Source organism: Dipodomys spectabilis, unplaced genomic scaffold (genome assembly GCF_019054845.1).
Source record: "Dipodomys spectabilis isolate Male_0828 unplaced genomic scaffold, ASM1905484v1 ptg000157l, whole genome shotgun sequence".
Lineage (NCBI taxonomy): Eukaryota > Metazoa > Chordata > Mammalia > Rodentia > Heteromyidae > Dipodomys > Dipodomys spectabilis.
In genome coordinates this window covers 5,942,529-5,961,933 of record NW_024870834.1, presented here as the reverse complement: position 1 = coordinate 5,961,933, position 19,405 = coordinate 5,942,529, and the positions used below count along the sequence as shown (strand labels likewise).

The window sequence follows — 19,405 nt, the reverse complement described above, 5'->3', positions numbered from 1 at the left end:
ACAAAAGTATCCCTTCTGCCCTAGCAACAGGTTAAAAGCTGAATGAATGGAGATATCAGCCATTTTTCTAGATTCATCAGAGTGGTAGGAACCCAGGGAAACCCACTGCTCCCCACACTAGAGCCATGACAGGCAAATGCCCAGAGCAGAAAGCCATAGGCGCAGACTTCCACAGGACCCAGCGGGGTAGGGAAACCTCACGCAGCTGGCTAGCTCCCCAAGGCAGGTGTGAGAGTGGCAGGTAAGGACTGGGCGACGGCTGTGCACAGAGGACCCTCGGGTCTTCCAGCTTCACCACCAGGAACCCTGCCAAGTCCTCACAGTGACAGGCAGAGTTCCAGCAGGGGGATGGACTGTTATGTAAATATGCAGAACCTTGTGTTCTTTAACAAGATCTGACCTCAAGCTGGGGTTTTATCAGAGCCTAACCTACCCAACTGCAGTCCACAGTGGCCATCCCATCCCAGGGGAGGACAGTGAGAGGCCCGGGTAGAGGTCAGGGGGTCAGAGGCCCAGGGTCACTAAGCAATGGAGACCTCCTCACAGGACTGCAGGCCTCTGCCCTCCCCACAAGTCTGCTCATAGTGCTCTCTCTCACCTAGTATACCATCAGGCTATCAGAAAAATAAGAAGCCAAAACATGGGGTGGCGAGGCACTGATGGCTTATACCTGTAATTCTAACTACTTAGGAGGCTAAGATCTAGAGGATCATGGTTTGAAGCTAACCCAGGAAGACAAGTACAAGATATTCCATCTCCATTTAACAAGCATAAAGCTGAACTAGAGACAAGGCTCAAGTGGTAGACCACCAGCTCTGAACAAGCAAACAAGAGAACATAAGGACCTGTCTGACCAAAAAAAAAAAAAAATCCACAGGTTGAAGAAACTGACTCAACGTTAGATTTAATACTCATCTATGGGAATTACCAGACCAAGAATTAACAAGTATGATCAAGATGTGGAAGGTGCTGATGGATAGAATAGACACAGCAAGAAAAAGCCTAAAAGAGGTGCTAGAGATCAGAACCACAGGGACCCAATTGAAGAGGGCCTGGGCTGGACTTATTGGTTGACTAGACATGGCTGAGAAGAAACTCACAAGCACTGCAGAGAAAAGAGAATAAAGACTGGGGGAAAAGAACAGAATATTCAATAACTGTGATGATTACAGAGTATAGCATACATGTGATGGAAAACCAGGGAGGGAGGGCGGGAGGGAGGGAGGGAAGAAAGGGACCATAGAAGCAAAACAGGAAAGAATAAAATATTTTAATTATTTTTTAAAAATCCACCAAATGACAATTCTGCATCCTGTGAAATTATCCTAAAAACGAAGGATAAGTAAAGACTTTCTCAGACAAACAAGAAGTGAGGGATTTGTTGCTGACAGACCTGACTTTCAAGTGTTAAGATTTTTTTAGAGAGAAGAAAAATGATAAAGATCAGAACGTTGACTCTATCTAGAAAGGAAGCACATCAGAGAAAGAATAAGTGAAGGTGAAATATTTCTTTTCTTACTAACAGGTAACAGTTTGTCCAAAGTAATTACAGCAGCAATGTGCTCCATTAAAGATCTACAGGGATGTCCAAGTGTCAGCAATGCTACGGGGATAGGAAGGAGAAATTAGGATTGTTTTGTTATTAAAATGTACTCCTACTACCTGCGAAACATTGTAATGCTATCTGAAAACACATTGACTTTTTGTAAATATAAATTGTAAACTCTAAGGCATTTCCTAATCACTAAGAAGAAGTTCAAAAGTAATTGTACCTTCAAGGCATTGTGATACATGTCTATAATCCCAGCTACTTGGAGACTGAGGTAGAAGGATAAAAAGTTTATGGCCTTGGGCTGGGAAGGTGGCTCAGTGGTAGAGCGCTTGCCTTGAATGCTTGAGGCCCTGGGTTCGATTCCTCAGCACCACATAAGCAAAAAGAAAAAAGCCAGAAAGTGGCGCTGTGGCTCAAGTGGTAGAGCGCTAGCCTTGAGCTGAAGAGCTGAGGGACAGCGCCCAGGCCCAGAGTTCAGGCCCAATGACCGGACCCCAAAAAAAAAAAAAGTTTATGGCCTGCCTGGGTTACAAAGTAAGTTCAAATCCTGCTGAGTCTGGCAACTTAGCCAGACACTGTCTCAAGATAAAAATGAAAAGGGTGGGGCTGGGAAGGTGGCTCAGTGGTAGAGCGCTTGCCTTGCATGCTCAAGGCCCTGGGTTCGATTCCTCAGCACCACATAAGCAAAAAGAAAAAAGCCGGAAGTGGCGCTGTGGCTCAAGTGGTAGAGCACTAGCCTTGAGCTGAAGAGCTGAGGGACAGTGCCCAGGCCCAGAGTTCAGGCCCCATGACCGGACCCCCCCCAAAAAAATGAAAAGGGCTAGGAATGTAGCTCAGTGGTCCAGTACTTGCCTGACATATGCAAGACCCTGGATTCAATGCCAAGTGCTGCAAAAAATTAATAAAAATGAATTTAATTTAATAATAATTATTATTATATGTAGCTAACACTAAGGAAGGGAAAAAAGAAGAATTCAGGTAAAATCTGAAAGGCAGAGAGAGAGAGAGAGAGAAGGAGAGAGAGAGAACAGAAGATAAAAATTAGACCCAACGTAAGAAAGCAATTTGAAAACAGTAACAAATATGGTAGACATCAGTAGTCAGCTTGTGGCTACTGTAACAAACTACCTGATATAAACAACTTATGAAGGGAAGGTTTAGCTGGATGCCTATGGTTCACACCTGTAATCCTAGCTACTCAAGAAGCTGATATCTGAGGATCTTAGTTTGAAACCAGGCTGGGCAGGAAAGTCTGTGAGACTCTTATCTCCAATATACTACTCAGAAAAAGCTGGAAGTGGCACTATGGCTCATTGATAAGAGTACTAGCCTTGAGCCCAGAGAGGCTCAGGGACAGCACCCAGGCTGAGTCTAAGCCCTAGGACCAGCAAAAAAATATTGGAGGAGGAGGGGGAGGATGGGGAAGGGGAGGAGGAGGAGGAGGAGGAGGAGGAGGAAAGGTTTGATCGAGCTCAGGCTCAATGGTCTCTTGGTGAGTCACTGTAGGCCTGTGTGGAAGCCGAGCATCATGATGGAGAACATGCAGTGGTGTAGTGTAGCAGAGCTGCTCACCTCATGGCAGCCAGGAAGCAGAGAGTGACAGTAAGGGAGGAGCTGGCATAAGATACCCTTCAAGGCACGCCCACAGGGACCTACTTCCTCAGGCCAGACTCCAACTTCTAATAGCCTAGTCAGCTAGGAACTCATCAATGGATTAATCCATTGATAAAGTTAGCATCCTTGTGACCCAGTCACCTCTGAATAGTGCTGCCAGCTAGGAACTAAGCTTTCAACACTGGAGGCTTTCTGGTAGATACTTCATACATCCATAATGACTGAATGTCAGTGGTCTAGAACAGTGGCCTGTCCCAGTGGGTCAAGAAACAATACCTATGTGCTGAATATAAACACACTCTGAATATAAACACAGAGGAGAAGGTATTCCTTGTTTGCATTAATTGAAAGAAAATAGAAGTAGCTATATTAGACTTCAGCCCAGGACAAAGAGAGCTGTTAAATACTGATATAGGATCAGTTCAAGAGAAGAACCTAATAATCCTCAGTGTGTATGTGTCTAATAACAGAACAGCAAAATCTAGAGACAAAGACAGATAGACCTTGAAGGAGAACTAGAGAGATCCACTGCAATTTGGAGACTTCAAACCCCTTCTGTCAGATGTGGACAGATCCAAGTAGCAGAAAATCAGCAAGGACACACTTAAACTGGATGCTGCCACCTCTGATAGGAGGAACCAGACTATTTGTAAGGTGCTTCAGCCAACAACAACAATGCATACATTCAAATTGGGGAAGGAGGGCAACAGAGGGCAGATCTAGAGGGAAATCAATAGCATTCATTGGATGAATACATTAGAAAAGAATAAAACTTGGTTTCATATTCAGTTCTTTCAGTTGACTAGCTCTGGGAACTAAAGCAAGTTATTTGACTTCTCATCCCCATTTCTCTCTGCCAATGAGGAGCCCCACAATACCTCCAAGGAAGCTGTTAGAGGAATAGACAAGCAAAATGTGTCAGAAAAGAAGAGCCAGCATCCAGGCAGACAGATTTCATGTCAGTGGGTCATTTCCTGTCTTGTTGAACTTGGGCAAGCTCCTGAGCCTTCTTTAAGCTCACTCTCCTCACTTGTAAAACCCTCTGATAGGCTCTGGGGAAGACCTAGAGAAGGGAAAACTATGTGTTAAAAAAAAAAAAGAAAGTTCATGCCCCTGTGAGAATCATATCCCAGGACAACCCAGGCTAAACACACACACACACACACACACACACACACACACACACACACACACACACACACACACACACACACACACACACACACACACACACACACACACACACACACACACACACACACACACACACACACACACACCACACACACACACACACACACACACACACACACACACTAACTGAAATGAGCAAAAGCAAAATGGGTTTAAGGTGGGTCAAGTGGTATACCACCTGCCTGGCAAGTACAAGGCCTGAATTCAAACTCCAGTACTTCAAAAAAAAGAAAAGAAACTTCTTCTATATAGCCCAACTTAGAACATTCTTCATATGCCTCTCCCTCTACTGAATCATAACATAAATATGTGGTAGAGCACCTGCCTCGCAAGCACAAGGCCCGAATTCAAACTCCAGTATTTCCAGAAAGAAAGAGAGGTGGGGGAGGGTAAGAGGGAGGAAGGAAGGAAGGAAGGAAGAAGGAAGGAAGGAAGGAAAATTCCTCTATGTAGCCCAACCAAGAATGTTCTTCACATGCCTCTTCTTTTACTGAATCATGACACAAAATATGTGCTGACATTTGGCAGGTATTGGGCCTGGGCTGGGTGTAGGGAGAGAGGATAAAGAAGTAGAACAATAATGAGTCATTTGTTAAGCCTTTTTTATGAATTCATTTGTTCATATATACATTCGTTTTTCATGAGCCATACCTCTAGCCCTCTGGTTATTTTTGAGACAGCGTCTAATCGCTATCTACATGCCTGGACTGCAATCCGTGTCCCCACCCCCTGCTTCTGCTATAGCTGGGACAGCAGGTGCCAGCATGCCCAGGGTCTCCATTAAGATGGAGTTTCATGTTTCATGGCCTTGAACTATGATCCTTTCCATCTCAGCCTCCTGTGTAGCACGGATAACAGATACACATCACATCAGGCTCTTGGTATGAATGAGATAACTTGTATTTTATATATTTTTTTAATTTTTATGTTTATTTATAAGGGTGACATACATAGGGGTTCCAGTTTCCTAAGTCGGGTAATGAGTACGTTTCTTTTTGGAAATGTCACCCCTTCCTTCTGTGTATTTTTGACAGTTGTGATCTATAGCTCCTGCCCATGAATCTGGGCTAGGCTGTGGTTTCTTTGACCAGCTAACTGAGGCAGAAGTGAGCCGTGCCAGTTCCACATAGGTTTTAAGGGAGCCAGAGTTCTGCTTCGACTGTGAGAGCTCTCCTCCATCCTGAAGACAAGGACCTAGAGACTTTCTGGAACAGATGGAAACGCAGGATGGAAATGGGGTTGGCTGCATCCAGTCTGAGCATTCCCAGCTTTGCACAAAAATGTCTTGAACCCTCCAGACCAGACCAGCCACCAGCTGCATGCCACTGAGTGACGCATGAGTGTTCCAAGGAATGGAAGTCATCCAGCTGAGCCCTGCCCGGATTCCTCGCTCACAGCTCATGGCTGCACTTAGGTGGTTGTTATTTGAAGCCAGAAAGTGTTTCAAGTAATGTTTACCCACAGCAATATAATAGATAGCCAAAGCAATCAGAACCCCCACTTGAGAGAAACTGAGGCACGGAGAAAAGCTTGTTAGCTTCCTCAGAGTCACATGTTAGCAAGCGGCAGCGCCAGGATGTAGACCCCAGAAACCAGGCTCCAAACACATGTTCCTAGCACTGTGTTGCTGCTCTTGCATTGAGAATATGCCCTCGGGAAAATATTAATTAGAGGATTCCATTGACATTTGTTTATTCATTTGCTGGGTTTGAGGACAGCAGGCATAGGGGTGTGGAGATGGGTGTGTTCAGATGGTGAGGATTTTGTGGCACTAAGGCAAAGCACCCCCAACACCGGTGAGTGGGTGTGACTTGGGAGTGTCTCTGAGGGGTGGATTGTCCTTTGGGTGAATAGAAATGTCTTATTTGGACAAGTGGCACAATGCTGGGTATGTCCTCATGGATGAGGTCAAGCAAAGAAGGGGAATACCAGCCAAAGACAGCCAGGGCTGGCTTCCATGGTGCTCCCGGCCCCCTGCCAGGCATCTACCAGGTACACAACATGGATTCCCACTCATTTGGAGGCCATCATCCATTTCCCTGTTGCAGGAGGCTGACTGGGCAGGACAGAGCAGGGCAGAGCAGGGCAGGATGTCTGCAGCATCCCTGGCCTCTAACCACTAGGTGGCAGTCACACTATCTCCTGAGTTGTCTCAGATTCCTGATCCTATACCCTGTATAGACTATCACCCTAATGTATGAGAATGGAGCCCAGGGCCTTGGGCCCTATGTGGAATGACATCACCATTAATTGCCTGTGTGTCCCATATTCTATTCCTCGTGGACTGTGTGGCCTAGACCAGCAGTCCAGGCCACAGATAGAGGAGTTGGACTCTTCCAACCCACGTTCTACATCTTGACACTCTAGATCTGTGACCAAGCTGCCCCTTCTGGTCCCCGCTTCCAGGTCTCCAGCTCTTCTGAGTGCCAGTCAGGTTTTCCTAGACCTAGAATTGAGGTTCCCAAATGCAATGTGGGAGGGACTTTGAAGGATCCTGATGGCGAAGCAGTTCATGGGGAGGGGGGTAGAGAGTGTCCCATGGCACTTGGGGCTGTGGTCCCCAGAATAACCTGCCTTCCCCCTATCCATCATCCTCTGCTTCCTGACAGCAGCGTTTTCTCAGTGGATCCCTTCACAGACATGCCCTGGCCTGTGTGGGAGCAAAGAGGGGAAGTGGTGTCTCCTAGGTCCCAGCTCCCTGGGCTGGCACCTCTGCCCTGCCCCTTCCCCTGCCTGCTCCTTCTCCCCACACCTGCCATTAGATCTTTATTTAGTTTTTCCTGACACACAGCAACTGGCAAATCTGTCTATTGTCCCCCTTGTGTTTTGGCATCTGAGCCTATAAATAGTTGCCAGACAAAGTCCCCATCTGCACAGTGACAGCTCCTCCTGTGTGCGCTTCTCACACTCTGAAGTCGCACGTTCACGCTTGCTCAACAGGAAGGACATTCCAAAAAAAAGGGGGTCTTTTATGTTATTCCGAACAGCATAGTAAAGCGTCACCGCAGTTCCACTGCCTGTGTGGAGTTCACAGACAATGCTCTCAGAAAACCCAGGCCCTAGCACACACAGTACATGGCCAAGAAAGTTCTAGACCTGGGGCTGTGAAAAGAGCTGCGTTCTGGGTCTGAGTGGGGCCCGTGACCACATCATGGTGGGAGTCACAGCATTGGCTTTCAGGGGTTCCCAGGGCCCAAGCCAGGGAGCAGGGCCATAGTTCAACCCACAAGAGCTGCCCTCTAGGGTTGTCATCAGGGAAGGCATCTTCTGTCTGTAAAATAGGACTGTGGCCTGAACCCCAGTAAGAAGCCCAGGCTCCGCCCTCCATCCTGCGCTGCTCTTCTGCACCACAGGTGACTGGTGCTCTGGATAGAAGCTGCCGTGCCTTGCCAGGGCCCTGGTTGTGGGAAGGTGCTGGCATCTGTCTGGTCATGACTTGGTCACGGTAACTTAATGTATTTTAGGGTTAGCCTCCTCCTCTATAAAATAGAGAGTGAGACTGATTAGAAATTAGAAGGATGAAAAATCCAGAGCCTGGCATGATTATTAAAACCTGTAACTCCTCAAATCTGTCCATGGGTTAGCACTGGCCAGCTGAGAAAAGGAGACGGTCAAAAAAACAAAATCAGGGCTGGACACTGTGGTTCATTCCTGTAAGCCCAGCTATGCAGAAGATAGAGATAGGAGGATTGAGTGTTGAGGTCAGCCTAGACAGAGTTACCCAATAACCTGGGTATCATGATACACATCTGTAACTCTAGCCATGGGAAGCAGATACTGGAGCATCATGGTTTAAGGCCAACCTTGGCACAAAGCAAGACCCTCTCTGACAAACTAAAGCAAAAAGGACCCAGTGGTTCAGAGTAAGTGGTTCAGTTGGTTGCCTAGCAGATACAAGGCCCTGAGTTCAAGTTCCAGTATCACAACAACAACAAAGAATAAAAACTTATAAACTCCCCAAAGCAGCACCAGACAGAACCAAACTGGAAAGTTCTCAGGCTGCCAACGTGCAAGATGAGGATATACCATCCCTGGACCTCAGTTTACCCATCTGTGCGGTGGAACGGACCAGAGCTGTCTGTGGGCCTTGGTAGTGAGCATCTGAAAGAATACTGGCTTGGGTCCCTGGGTGGGTGGGGCCCTGGGCCTCCAAGAAGCCCTCTCTCTTCCCCCAGCTGTCACTCCTGGGGACAAGGGACGCAGGTGGCATGTTTCAGAAAATGAGGCCTTTGGCTGGGCCTTGTGGTCATGGCGGACATTCCTTCACCACACACCAGCCAAGTCGTGGTTCCCATGGCAACTACAGTGCGACTGGCCTCTACCACAAAGCAGCTGTGACCTGCAAAATGGGGAAGGAGCCCAATCTTCCAGTGGCTTACAGGGGATCCCCTGGTGATGGTGGTAGGGGGGACATCCCCTAGAAGAGGGGACGCCATCCCCTTTCCTACACGAGGCCCTGAAGCGGCTCCCCAGCCCCCTGTCACTCTGACGTTTTAACGCTGTGTCTGTACCCCCCTCTTTCCAGTCAGGGGCCCAGCTCAGATCAATTGTTGCTTAGGAACGGGGGTGGGTGGGCAAGCACCTCTCAGGATCCAGTGTTCCCAGCCTTTTGGGGTGGCAGGGAGATTAAAAGGTTCTTGTCTCGGGTGTAACAAGGACCTTGGAGTAAAGGCTGCTTGTTGTGCTCTGGTTTGGTGGGTCCTCCTCTCCAAGCATTGAACCCCGCCAAGGTCAGTCCACTCTGCCCGTCCTCAGGGACAGGATGTCCACCCTACCTGGAGTCCCTTTGGCTTTTTTTCTTTTTGGTCAGTTGCAGGGATTGAACTCTGGGCCTGGGCTCTGACCCTGAGCTCTTCAGCTGAGGGTGAGCACTCTGCCACTTGAGCCACAGCACCACTTCCAGTTTTCTGGTAGTTAATTGCAGATAAGAGTCTCACGGACTTTCCTGCCTGTCCTGGCTTTGAACCTTGATCCTCAGATCTCAGCCTCCTGATTAGGATTACAGGAGTGAGCCACCAGAGCCCAGCCTCCTTTGGCTTCTAATCTACCAGGTTTCTCTCTTGCATGTGTGTAGTGAGACCTCAGTCTGAGCATTTTTCCCACTATCAACCTACTTTTCACTCATCTAAAGAGATTGCGCTGAATGTTTTGAACCTCTGCCCCCAGGAAGGAATTCCAGAGAAGTGCCCTGGCCAGGGCCAATGGAAAAAAAAACCCTGTGGGCTTCCTGTCTGCTACCATATCCATCGCCTCATCGCCCCAGAGCATGAACGCAATAATCACTTGCTAATGAAATAATGCATAGGATAAATGCCCAGCCAGAGAGTAGCCCTGAGCACAGCCTTCACATGAGCGCCACAAGTGGAAAAGTGAACTAAAAAGGATTGTTAGTTGGGTGCTGGTGGCTCACACCTGTGATCTTAGCTCCAGAAGAAGCTGAGATCAGGAGGATCATAGTATGAGAGAGGAATTGTTCACTAGGTTCTAGATTTACACTAGCCAGCCAAAAGCAGGGCTGGAGGCGTGACTCAAATGGTGGAATGCCAGCCTACCAAATTTGATGCTAGCCTAGCAAATTCTAATGCCACCCAAAAAAAAAGGGAATTTGGACTGTTGATCAAAATGTGTAAGAAGTGAGAGATTCCAGGGTTGTCAAAGCTGTTTGCTCCTGTGGAAGGTTGAGTTAGTGTTCGTGGGCTTCACCCATAGCCCTTGGTGTAAGGAAACGCCCCCCTCGCAGACCAATCTCCACCCACGAAGACAGGGCCTGCGCAGTAGGTGAGGGGCCGCCCACTTCCGGCCCAGGGGAGACAAGAGTTATTGTAAGCAGAGCTAACACTTGGAAGCTGAATTCTCATACAGTGGTCCTTTTCTCCTCAAAGTCCAGTGAGGCCTGGATTCAGATTTACTACCCTTTATTTGTTGGCCGAGCTAAATCAGAACCTGAAGAATTCAGGTTCAGTGGCCATTCTCTGTATGTAGAAGGCATGATAAAGTTCTCGTTGGGTGAATATGAATTCACCTTATCCACTGGAAATTTGTGGTAATTACATCAGGCATGCCTGACTTTGAGAACTTCTATAGAAAAAGTGTCTAAAGAATATTAACAGCCAGGTGCCAGTGGCTCACACCTGTAAACCTAGCTACTCAGGAGGCTGAGATCTGAAGATTGTGGTTCAAAGGCAGCCTGGGCAGGAAAGTCTCTTATCTCCAATAAACCACCAGAAAGTGGGAAGTGGCGCTGTGGCTTGAGTGGTAGAGTGCTAGCTTTGAGCTGAATTGCTGAGGCACAGCGCCCAGGCCCAGAGTTCAAGCTCCACAACCGACAAAAAATAAAATAGCCCTGCTGCTTTGAGATATATTTTGATAGTTTGCTGAACATATCGAATTACCATACAACCAACACCAAGAAAGGAGAGCTGCTCACTGTGAGGTAGTCCAGAATGCCAGGCTGGGTTTCTGTGTGCACACGCGTGAGTGTGGCTTGAACTCAGGGCCTCAAGTACTCCCTTAGCCTTTTCACTCAAGGCTGGCACTCTACCACTTGAACCACACAGACTCTCCCAAGCTCTCCTGCCTAGGCTGGCTTTGAACACTTAATCTTCAGATCTCAGCCTCCTGGAGTAGCAAGGTTCACAGGTGTGATCTCCTGGCATCACCCACAGGGATGGGTGAGGTCCAACTTCCTTCTCCCTCTGATTGTGTGGTCCAGGGTCTCTATTCCTGCTGTTACCTCCCCCCCCCCCCCCCCCACCTCTTTGTGGCAAGATGGTGCTGTGCTGAATTCAGGCCCTAGGTGGAGCTTGACCCCCATTGCCCACCTCTTCCACCTCCCCCGTGCCCCCGCCCCCCCTGGGGCCCCATGGGGAACACTCAGAAGCTGGAAATGACTGTGGGCTGGAGTTTATCTCACATCTGTGTGAACCTCCACCCAGTTCCTCCACCCAGTTCTTTCTCTCTCTACTTATTTTTCTTGAAACTCATTTTTTAAATCTGACCTCATGAGAAGCCCCCATCTCTTTGCCACAGATAAATATACATATTCTTAGGAACTATTGAGCCTGGTGCTTAGAATCTAAGGCAAATAGAAATCAGAGTCATTGGCATACAGTGTGTGGTTCTGGGTGGTGGAGAGCTATCCTGGGCTTTGGACACTGGGTGATGGTCACACTGAGGCCCGCTTCATCCATTCCAGTGTCAGTCGGGCCCCTGCACCCAGGGCCCGCCCTCTTCTCTCCCCCATCACATGGAAACTGGGGCTCAGCTGTGCTGTTCACATGGCACCCCCTTCCCCACTAATGCCTGGAAAGCCTGTGGGCACCTGAGCTCAGGGAGCTTTGCCTGCATGGGATGAGGAGGTAGATGAACGGCGACAGGAGCTGGATGAACTGGGGTCCTCCCACCACTGACCAGGCTGCCCTGTGCCCCTGGCCGCATGTAGTCCAGAGCCTGGTTCTTCACAGGGCGCCTCCTAGAGGCAGGGCTGGGCCCTTCCTCCCACTGACCCTTCCCGGTCCCCAGGTTACTGAATGGTAAGACTTAAGATTAGTGTGATCTCACACACTCCTTTTTATTCTGATCTGTCTGAACTACAGGCCTCAGTTCCTAGACATTCTTTCTATCACTTGAGCCACACGCTCAGTCCTTTCTGCCGCAGTCATCTTGCAGGTGTTTTTGCCTGGAGCCCACCTCAGACCGAGATCCTATAACTCACACCCTCAGGCAGAGCTGCGATCACAGGTGCACCCTGCTGTATCCTGCTTGTTGGTGAAGATGCAGCCTTGGCAACTTTGTGCCTGGGCTTATCTCCAGCCATGATCCTCCTCAATCTCTGCCGCCTGAATAGCTAGGATTACAGGCATGAGCAACCATGCTCTACCTTGACATGGTTGGTTTTCCTTATACCTAGAATCCTCTGTGTTCATTTGCTAAAATAATAATGTGTGTATTCATTAAGGCAAGCTATGTTACTCCCTAAACTCTCAGGGCATTGACACCCTCAAAATTCCATTTCTCTGCAGGACAGAGTAGGAGAGACACTTGAACTAATAGGCACAGGAAGGAACTTCCTGAACAGAGTCCCAGGGTCACAACAAGTTGGAGAGAGACTCGACAAATGGGACTACCTTAAAATAAAAAGCTTCTGCACAGCTAAATCTATCGCAACTAAGCTAGAAAGACAACCAACTAATTGGGAAAAAATATTTACCAGCAATATATCAGACAAGGGGTTAACATCCTGTATATACAGGGAACTCAAGAAACTAATCCCTCCCAAACCTAACAAACCAATTACTAAATGGGCAAGGGAACTAAAGAGGGACTTCTCAAATGAAGAAATAAAAATGGCAAAGAAACACATGAGGAAATGTTCATCATCCCTGGTGGTGAAGGAAATGCAAATAAAGACAACCCTGAGATACCACCTTACCCCAGTCAGAATGTCCCACATCCACAAATCAGCCAACGACAAATGCTGGAGGGGATGTGGAGAAAGAGGAACCCTATTACACTGCTGGTGGGAATGTACACTTATACAACCACTTTGGAAAGCAGTCTGGAGGGTCCTTAGAAAGCTAAAGATTGACCTCCCTTACGACCCAGTCATACCACTTCTAGGCATCTACCCTGAACAACAGGAACCAATATACAAGGACACGTGCACCTCCATGTTTATTGCAGCACTGTTCGCAATAGCTAGGATATGGAAACAACCTAGGTGCCCCACCACAGATGAATGGATCCAAAAATTGTGGTATCTATACACAATGGAATATTATGCAGCCATTAGAAATGACAAAATAATGGCATTTGCAGGGAAATGGATGGAGCTAGAAGGAATCATGTTGAGCGAGGTAAGCCAAGAACGAAGAGACAAACGGTACATGGTCTCCCTCATAAGTGGATGCTAAATCCAAAAGGTTAGTGATACGACAAAACTAACAGGACTTAAGAAACAAAGAACTCCCGCTCATCTGGTTGAACCACTACTAAATATCCTCATGCTGCTGATCACAAATATGGTATATAACATGTGAACACTGTTATATATTACAGACTGTGGTAGACAATTTGCTCCAGGGAAGTTAGAATGAACTTGTGACTTTGAAATTATGTAATCATTTAATCACAATCAAAAAAAAAAAAAAAAAGAACCTCGGGGAAGGGAGGGAGGGAGGGGATGGTAGGGGGAAAACAATGGAGGGGGTAACAATGTTCAAGAGGAAGTGTACTCATAACCTCACTCATGTAACTGTGACCCTCTGTATAGTAGCTTTACAATAAAAAAATAAAATAATAAAAAAAAAAAAAAATTCCATTTCTCATTCACCTCAGGTCTTTTGGGGGGGCGGGGGGGTCAGTCGTGGGGCTTGAACTCTGGGCCTCAGTGCTGTCCCTGAGCTCTTCAGCTCAAGGCGAGCGCTCTACCACAGCACCACTTCCAGGTTTCTGGTGGTTAATTGGAGGTAAGAATCTCACAGACTTTCCTGCCCAGGCTGGCTTTGAACCTTGATCCTCAGATCTCAGCCTCCTGAGTAGCTAGGGTGACAGCTGTGATCCACCAGTGCGGGGCTCACCTCAGGTCTTGGTGGCAGTGGTTTGCTTGGAGCTGTGCCAGCCAGCATGACCATGGTGGCAGTCATGCCCCACCAGCCCTCAGGAGCCGTCGCCTGCTCCCTTGTGTTTGGGGTATACTAACCTGGGGCCTCTCTTGTCTCTCCACAGTATTGTACGTGGAAGGCTCTGTTCTTGTGTTTGAGGACATCTTCAGACTGATCGCGTTCTACTGTGTCAGTAGGTGAGTGGGTGGCTCCAGGAATGGCTGGGGACAGACGTCCATCAGTTTGTTGTTACGGACATCACTGGTGGCTGTGGGGAGGTCAGAAACAGCAGCACAGAGATGCGGAGATGCAGAGATGCCTCTGGCTGCCATGTCCCTTGGCTTTGCTCTGGTAACCATAGGAGAGGTGTTGGCTCACGGGCTTCCTGACCAGGGGTAAGACCCCAACCCCCACCCCCACCTGTCCCCCAACTTCCTGCATGACCCGTATCACAGACAGCTTTGGGGCCCTGTGTACCCTGACCATGCCTATAGCAGGGATTCCAGAAGGAATTTCCAGCAGGGGCAGCAAGAGAGGCTTCTGGGGCTCCGTGGGTGGGAGCCCCCATGATGGCTCAGTGGCTTCTGGGTGGAGCAGGCATCTGCAACCAGCCTCTGCCCCGGTCCATTCATTCAGAACTGGTTTCAGATCAACAAGAATTTAAAAATATATTTTGGTGCTATAAGCCAGTGGCTTAAGTTGGAGGTGTTTAGCCAGTATGGGTAAGGTGTCCTGGTGGGCGGGCATGGCAGAGCTAATTACCATAGCCCATGCCTTAGCAGCCCAGCCCTACTCTGCACCAAGTGTGTGTGTGTGTGTGTGTGTGTGTGTGTGTGTGTGTGTGTGTGTGTGTGTGTGTGTGTGTGTGTGTGTATGCACGCGTGCTACTCCTGAGACTTGAACTCAGGGTGTAGGTTCTGTCCCTGAGCCTCTTTTTGCTCAAGGCTAGCACTCGACCACTTGAGCACTGTTCTACTTCCAGCTTTTTTGGTAGTTTAGTGGGGCTAAGAGTCTCATAGACTTTCCTGTTAGGGCTGGCTTTGAACTACAATCCTCTTTCAGCCTCCTAAGCAGCTAGGATTGCAGGCATGAGCCACCAGGGTCTAGCATGCAGAATTTTGCACCCATACAGGTCTTTCCAACAACTCCATGAGGTGCCCTGTAGTGATCCTGGCTCCTTATTGAGGAAGCCCAGACAGAGCAGTCACACAGCTGGTAAACAGCAGGGCAGGATTCAAACTGAGATCTGGCTCTAAAGCTCAGCTGTTTGCACTGCTGCCCACTGTGTACATCCTGTAACAGTGCCAGTGAGCTGGCATGGCCCGTGTGTGCCCCAGGCTACACTGAAGAGGCCCCTGGCCCTGTATGTGTTAAGATGTGCAAGGCTCTTAGGAGACACACTTTTCCTATTCCAAGAAGTTTTCCCCTCAGAAATAGGAGCCCAGTGTAGTGTTTGGCATATGCCAGTCACTATGGATGAAGGAAGGAAGGAAGGAAAGAAGGAAGGCATAATTGCAAGGCTCAGATCTGGAGCTGTCACTTCATCTCTCTGATCCCCACCGTCCTCATCCATGAAATGGGAACGATGCCAGTCCCATCAGGGCTGCAGCAGGGAATTTGGTAATGCACAGGAAGAGATGGTGCAGTGCCCAATTGCCCAACAGGTTGGGAGTCTGCTGGGCTGCGGGCTTCTTTGCATCCAGGAGCTGGGATCACCAGAGCTCAGTGATGTCACCTCCTGAGTTTTTCCCATTTTCAATGCTCCAGGAGAGCAGGTGACAGTTTACTTTGCCCTCAGATTCCAAAGGCCCCTGGGGGGCACCCACAGGACACAGACTGGCCTGACCAGAAAGATGGGAGTCCCTGAGTTTCTGAGCTTCTCAGGAGTGAAATGTCCTAGTGGGAAGATGCCCAGGCTGGGAGCTCAGAACCCATCTCCTGCAGCTGTGACCCCAGAGCAGACACCTGCCCCAGCTGGCACTGTGGATGTGCAGATGGATGTGCAGGCTCCTGCAGAACCTCATGCCTGAAGGCAGCTAGACCTGCTCCCAAGACACTTCATATGCCTGGCGTCCCCTCCAGAGGGGTGCTTTGATATGCTGGTCAGTGCTCACCGTTACATAGAGCTGTGTCCCCAACCCTACAGCAAGCCCAGGCCTGGCCCTGAGCAAGTCCACCCGCCCCCCTCTTCCTCCTGGAGCCTGCTCCCCACAGGGCACTGGGGGCCCTGCTGGCCTGAGCCGGAGGCTGCTCATGGAGACATTGCCAGGACAGCATGACCAGCCCTGGCCCAGTGTGTGGTGGTGACTTCCTCAGAAAGCCTGGTCCTTCCTGCCCTGTGCTCCACAGAGGCTGTGTTCAGGGCTCAACAGCAGCCCACGCCCAGAAATAGAAAAGAGGGTGCTCACCTCGAACCCGACACTCTAGGCTGGGTGAGGGCTCTAGGTCCTGACTCTGTGTGTATCAGATGAGCCCAGGAATCTATATTAATAACCAATTTATAAGCAATGGATCCACAGCCCAGGGTTTGGAAACTTCATCCAGGGATTAACACACAGGGGTTTCCCAGGATGGGCTCCCAGGGCAGAATTCAGATGCAAGGGTTGAGTAAGGGCAAGGAAGGGGAGCAGGGCAGGGAGATGGTGGGGCTCCAGCTTTCCCTAGCTCCCATAGGCAGCCCAGGAGCATGGGAGCAGACCTTAAAGTCATCTCAAGTTAAAGCCACAGAGCTGGGCCTTGGCACCACTCAAACCCCCTGGTTCACATTTGTGAGATTCCAGGAAGCCACGGTGCGGGTCAGCCTCATCTTTAAAAGTAGCTGCTGTCCAGCTCTGTTGTGCCCAGAGAGCTCTGATCTGGGGCTCTCAGAAGTTCAGGCGAGCTGGGACTGGTTGCTGATGTTGAAATTGGGGTGGTCTCAAAGGACTGACTGAGCCTCAAAATCTGCTGTCGGACTCAAGCTTGACTCATGATGAACTGTTAGATGCTCGCTCGGTCTCTAAGATTGGACAGCTAGGAGCTGGTGTTGGAGAATCCTTCTGAGGGAGGGTTGTAAAATGGCTTTTTAAAACAATGAAATAGTGAATCGGACTAGAAGTTTTCAGAAAGTGTCTGGTGTAGGTGGAATTAACTCTTGTGATGCCCAACAGACTCTCATTGAGGATTCTATCTGACAAATTCTAGCTGAGGACAGAAAGGTTAAGTGTGAGGATTGTTCTTTGCATTGTTTGATCCAACTGAAATTTGGAAATACATTTTTTAAGAAGAAATAATCTATTGTCAGTACTAGTAAGTCATACCTATAATCACAGCTAATCCGGAGACTGAGATCTGAGGATTGTGGTTCAAAGCTACCCAGGGCAGGAAAGTCTAGTTATCTCCAATTAACCACCAAAAAGCCAGAAATGGAAGCATGGTTCAAGTGGTAAGTGCTAGCCTTGAGCAAAAATGCTTAGGGACAGTGCCCAGGTCCTGAGTTCAAGTCCCATGACCAAAAAATTGAAAGAGCATAGTTCTTATACCCCAGTGTTATTGTAAAGATTAGGTAGGAGAAAAGGTTCCAAAAATACAAGCTTATACCTGTAATCTTAGTTGCTCAGGATGCTGAAGTCTTAGGGGTGAGGTTCAAAGCTAGCCCAGGCAGGAAAGTGTGAGATTCTTATCTCCAGTTACCAGTAAAAAGCCATATGTGTAGGTGTGGTTCATGTGGTAGAGCACCAACCTTAAATGGAAAAAGCTAAGGAACACCACGAAATCCCTAAGTTCAAGTTACAATACCAGCGCGCATGCTTGTGCGCATGCGTGAACACACACACACACACACACACACACACACACACACACACACACACACACACACACACACACACACACACACACACACACACACACACACACACACACACACATATACAGAGCAAGTATCTGAAGGTATTGCATTAGCTGGATGGTCTTAGCAAATCTTTTAACCCCTGAGCCTCTTTGCCATCATCTGTAAAACAGGAATTAACATCTTATTACAGAGCTGCTGCACCATCACACAATAATAACAATAATAGTAATAATAATAATACAGACAGTCAGCAAACCTCCCATCTTGTGTGTGGTTTCCTTGGCTGGGAAGAGGCACCCCTGGGTGGGTGCCAGGTGAGGGGGTGTGGCCTTGGAAGGCGAGGGCTGTGTGGAGTGTAAGTAGACGTGTGGCGGTAGCTGCACACACGTGTGTCCAGGACCGCAGGACAACGCGGGAGATCCTGAATGGGGAAGGATGTGCGGGACCCGTGAGGGAAGCGAGCTGGACAGGCAGTGCAGGGACCCGCCTGGGAGGTGGGCGTGGCCAGGACTTGCTCCCCTGCTGTCCCCTGCAGTGTCTTGAAAATGACAGGGTGGAGGGACAGGTGTGGGGAGATTGGCATAGCATCTGGACTGGTCTGCTGGTAACAAACCATTTGAAAACCCACCCACAGGGCAGCCCCTCAAAGCTAGAGACTGGGGTAGTGGCGGGGAGGGGAGACCTGAGGTGAGAGCCTGTCCAGCCTGGGGCCCAGCCACTCCTGCCTGGGGGGGCAGCCAGGCAGCTCCAGATGGCCTTGGGTTCACAGGAGACTGGCAGGACAACCTAAGATCAGCTGGCAGTCCCACCCAGTAGACGGTAGGGACGGCAAAGGCCACGCCCCGAGGCTTAGTGCCCCTCTGGGTGCTCTTCCTCCCCCCAGGGGAGTGTTTCCCAAGCAGAGGGTGGGGCACTTGCATCAGCCCTGCCCATCAGTGACCTTTACCGAGACCTGGAAATGCTGCCAGCTCCTGCCAGGAGCTGGAGGGCCCCAGTCTAGGATTCCATGGACAGGAGGAATGACAAGGAAGCACGTAGCCCTGCCCAGGGCCCCAGGGCTTTCAGCACAGGTGGGATTTGAGCACTTGGAACTGGGCGGGGGGAGGGGGGTGCTGGCGGGCAGGGAGGGCACAGGGAATGAGGGAATGAGGGAGCAGATCTGTATCTATGTGGTCCTGACAGCTTTAAGGTCTCCTATTGGTGATCCCTGGGTCTTCTCATCAGAGAAGACGCTCTCTGGGGAGGAAGTGGGCTGAGCAGGGGCAGCCGCACACCGAGGAGGGCCAGGAGGAATGGCAGGGAAGGGCTTATCAGGCCTGCAACGCCAGGATGAGGCATAGAGCCAGAACCACCCACCCTGGGCTGCAAGTGAGGAGGACTGAGGCCCAGAATATTCTGTCCACGGCCCACCACAGGGCCAGAACATCTTCCTTTTCCTTCTCTGGGCCTCAGTTTCCTCTTTGCATCATTTCTTGCGATCCCCGGAGGGCGCTGTAAACCCCGGGTTTGGCTGTGGGTGCACCCGAGCACCTGACTGTGCATCCTGCGTGTCCCCATGCAGAACAGTGCAGGTCAGAGTGCGGAGTGGGTGGGATGCTAAACAGTGCCTTG

At 49.4% G+C, this 19,405-nt stretch overlaps 1 protein-coding gene across 1 annotated transcript in view; it reads left to right on the top strand.

The window, feature by feature from the left end:
• Window positions 1–19,405, top strand: part of Rin3 (Ras and Rab interactor 3) — an 88,759-nt gene that overhangs the window by 43,305 nt on the left and 26,049 nt on the right. The window contains exon 4 of the mRNA XM_042692727.1: window positions 14,087–14,159. Coding sequence (XP_042548661.1) covers window positions 14,087–14,159 — 73 coding nt within the window. The remainder of the gene's footprint in view (window positions 1–14,086; window positions 14,160–19,405) is intronic.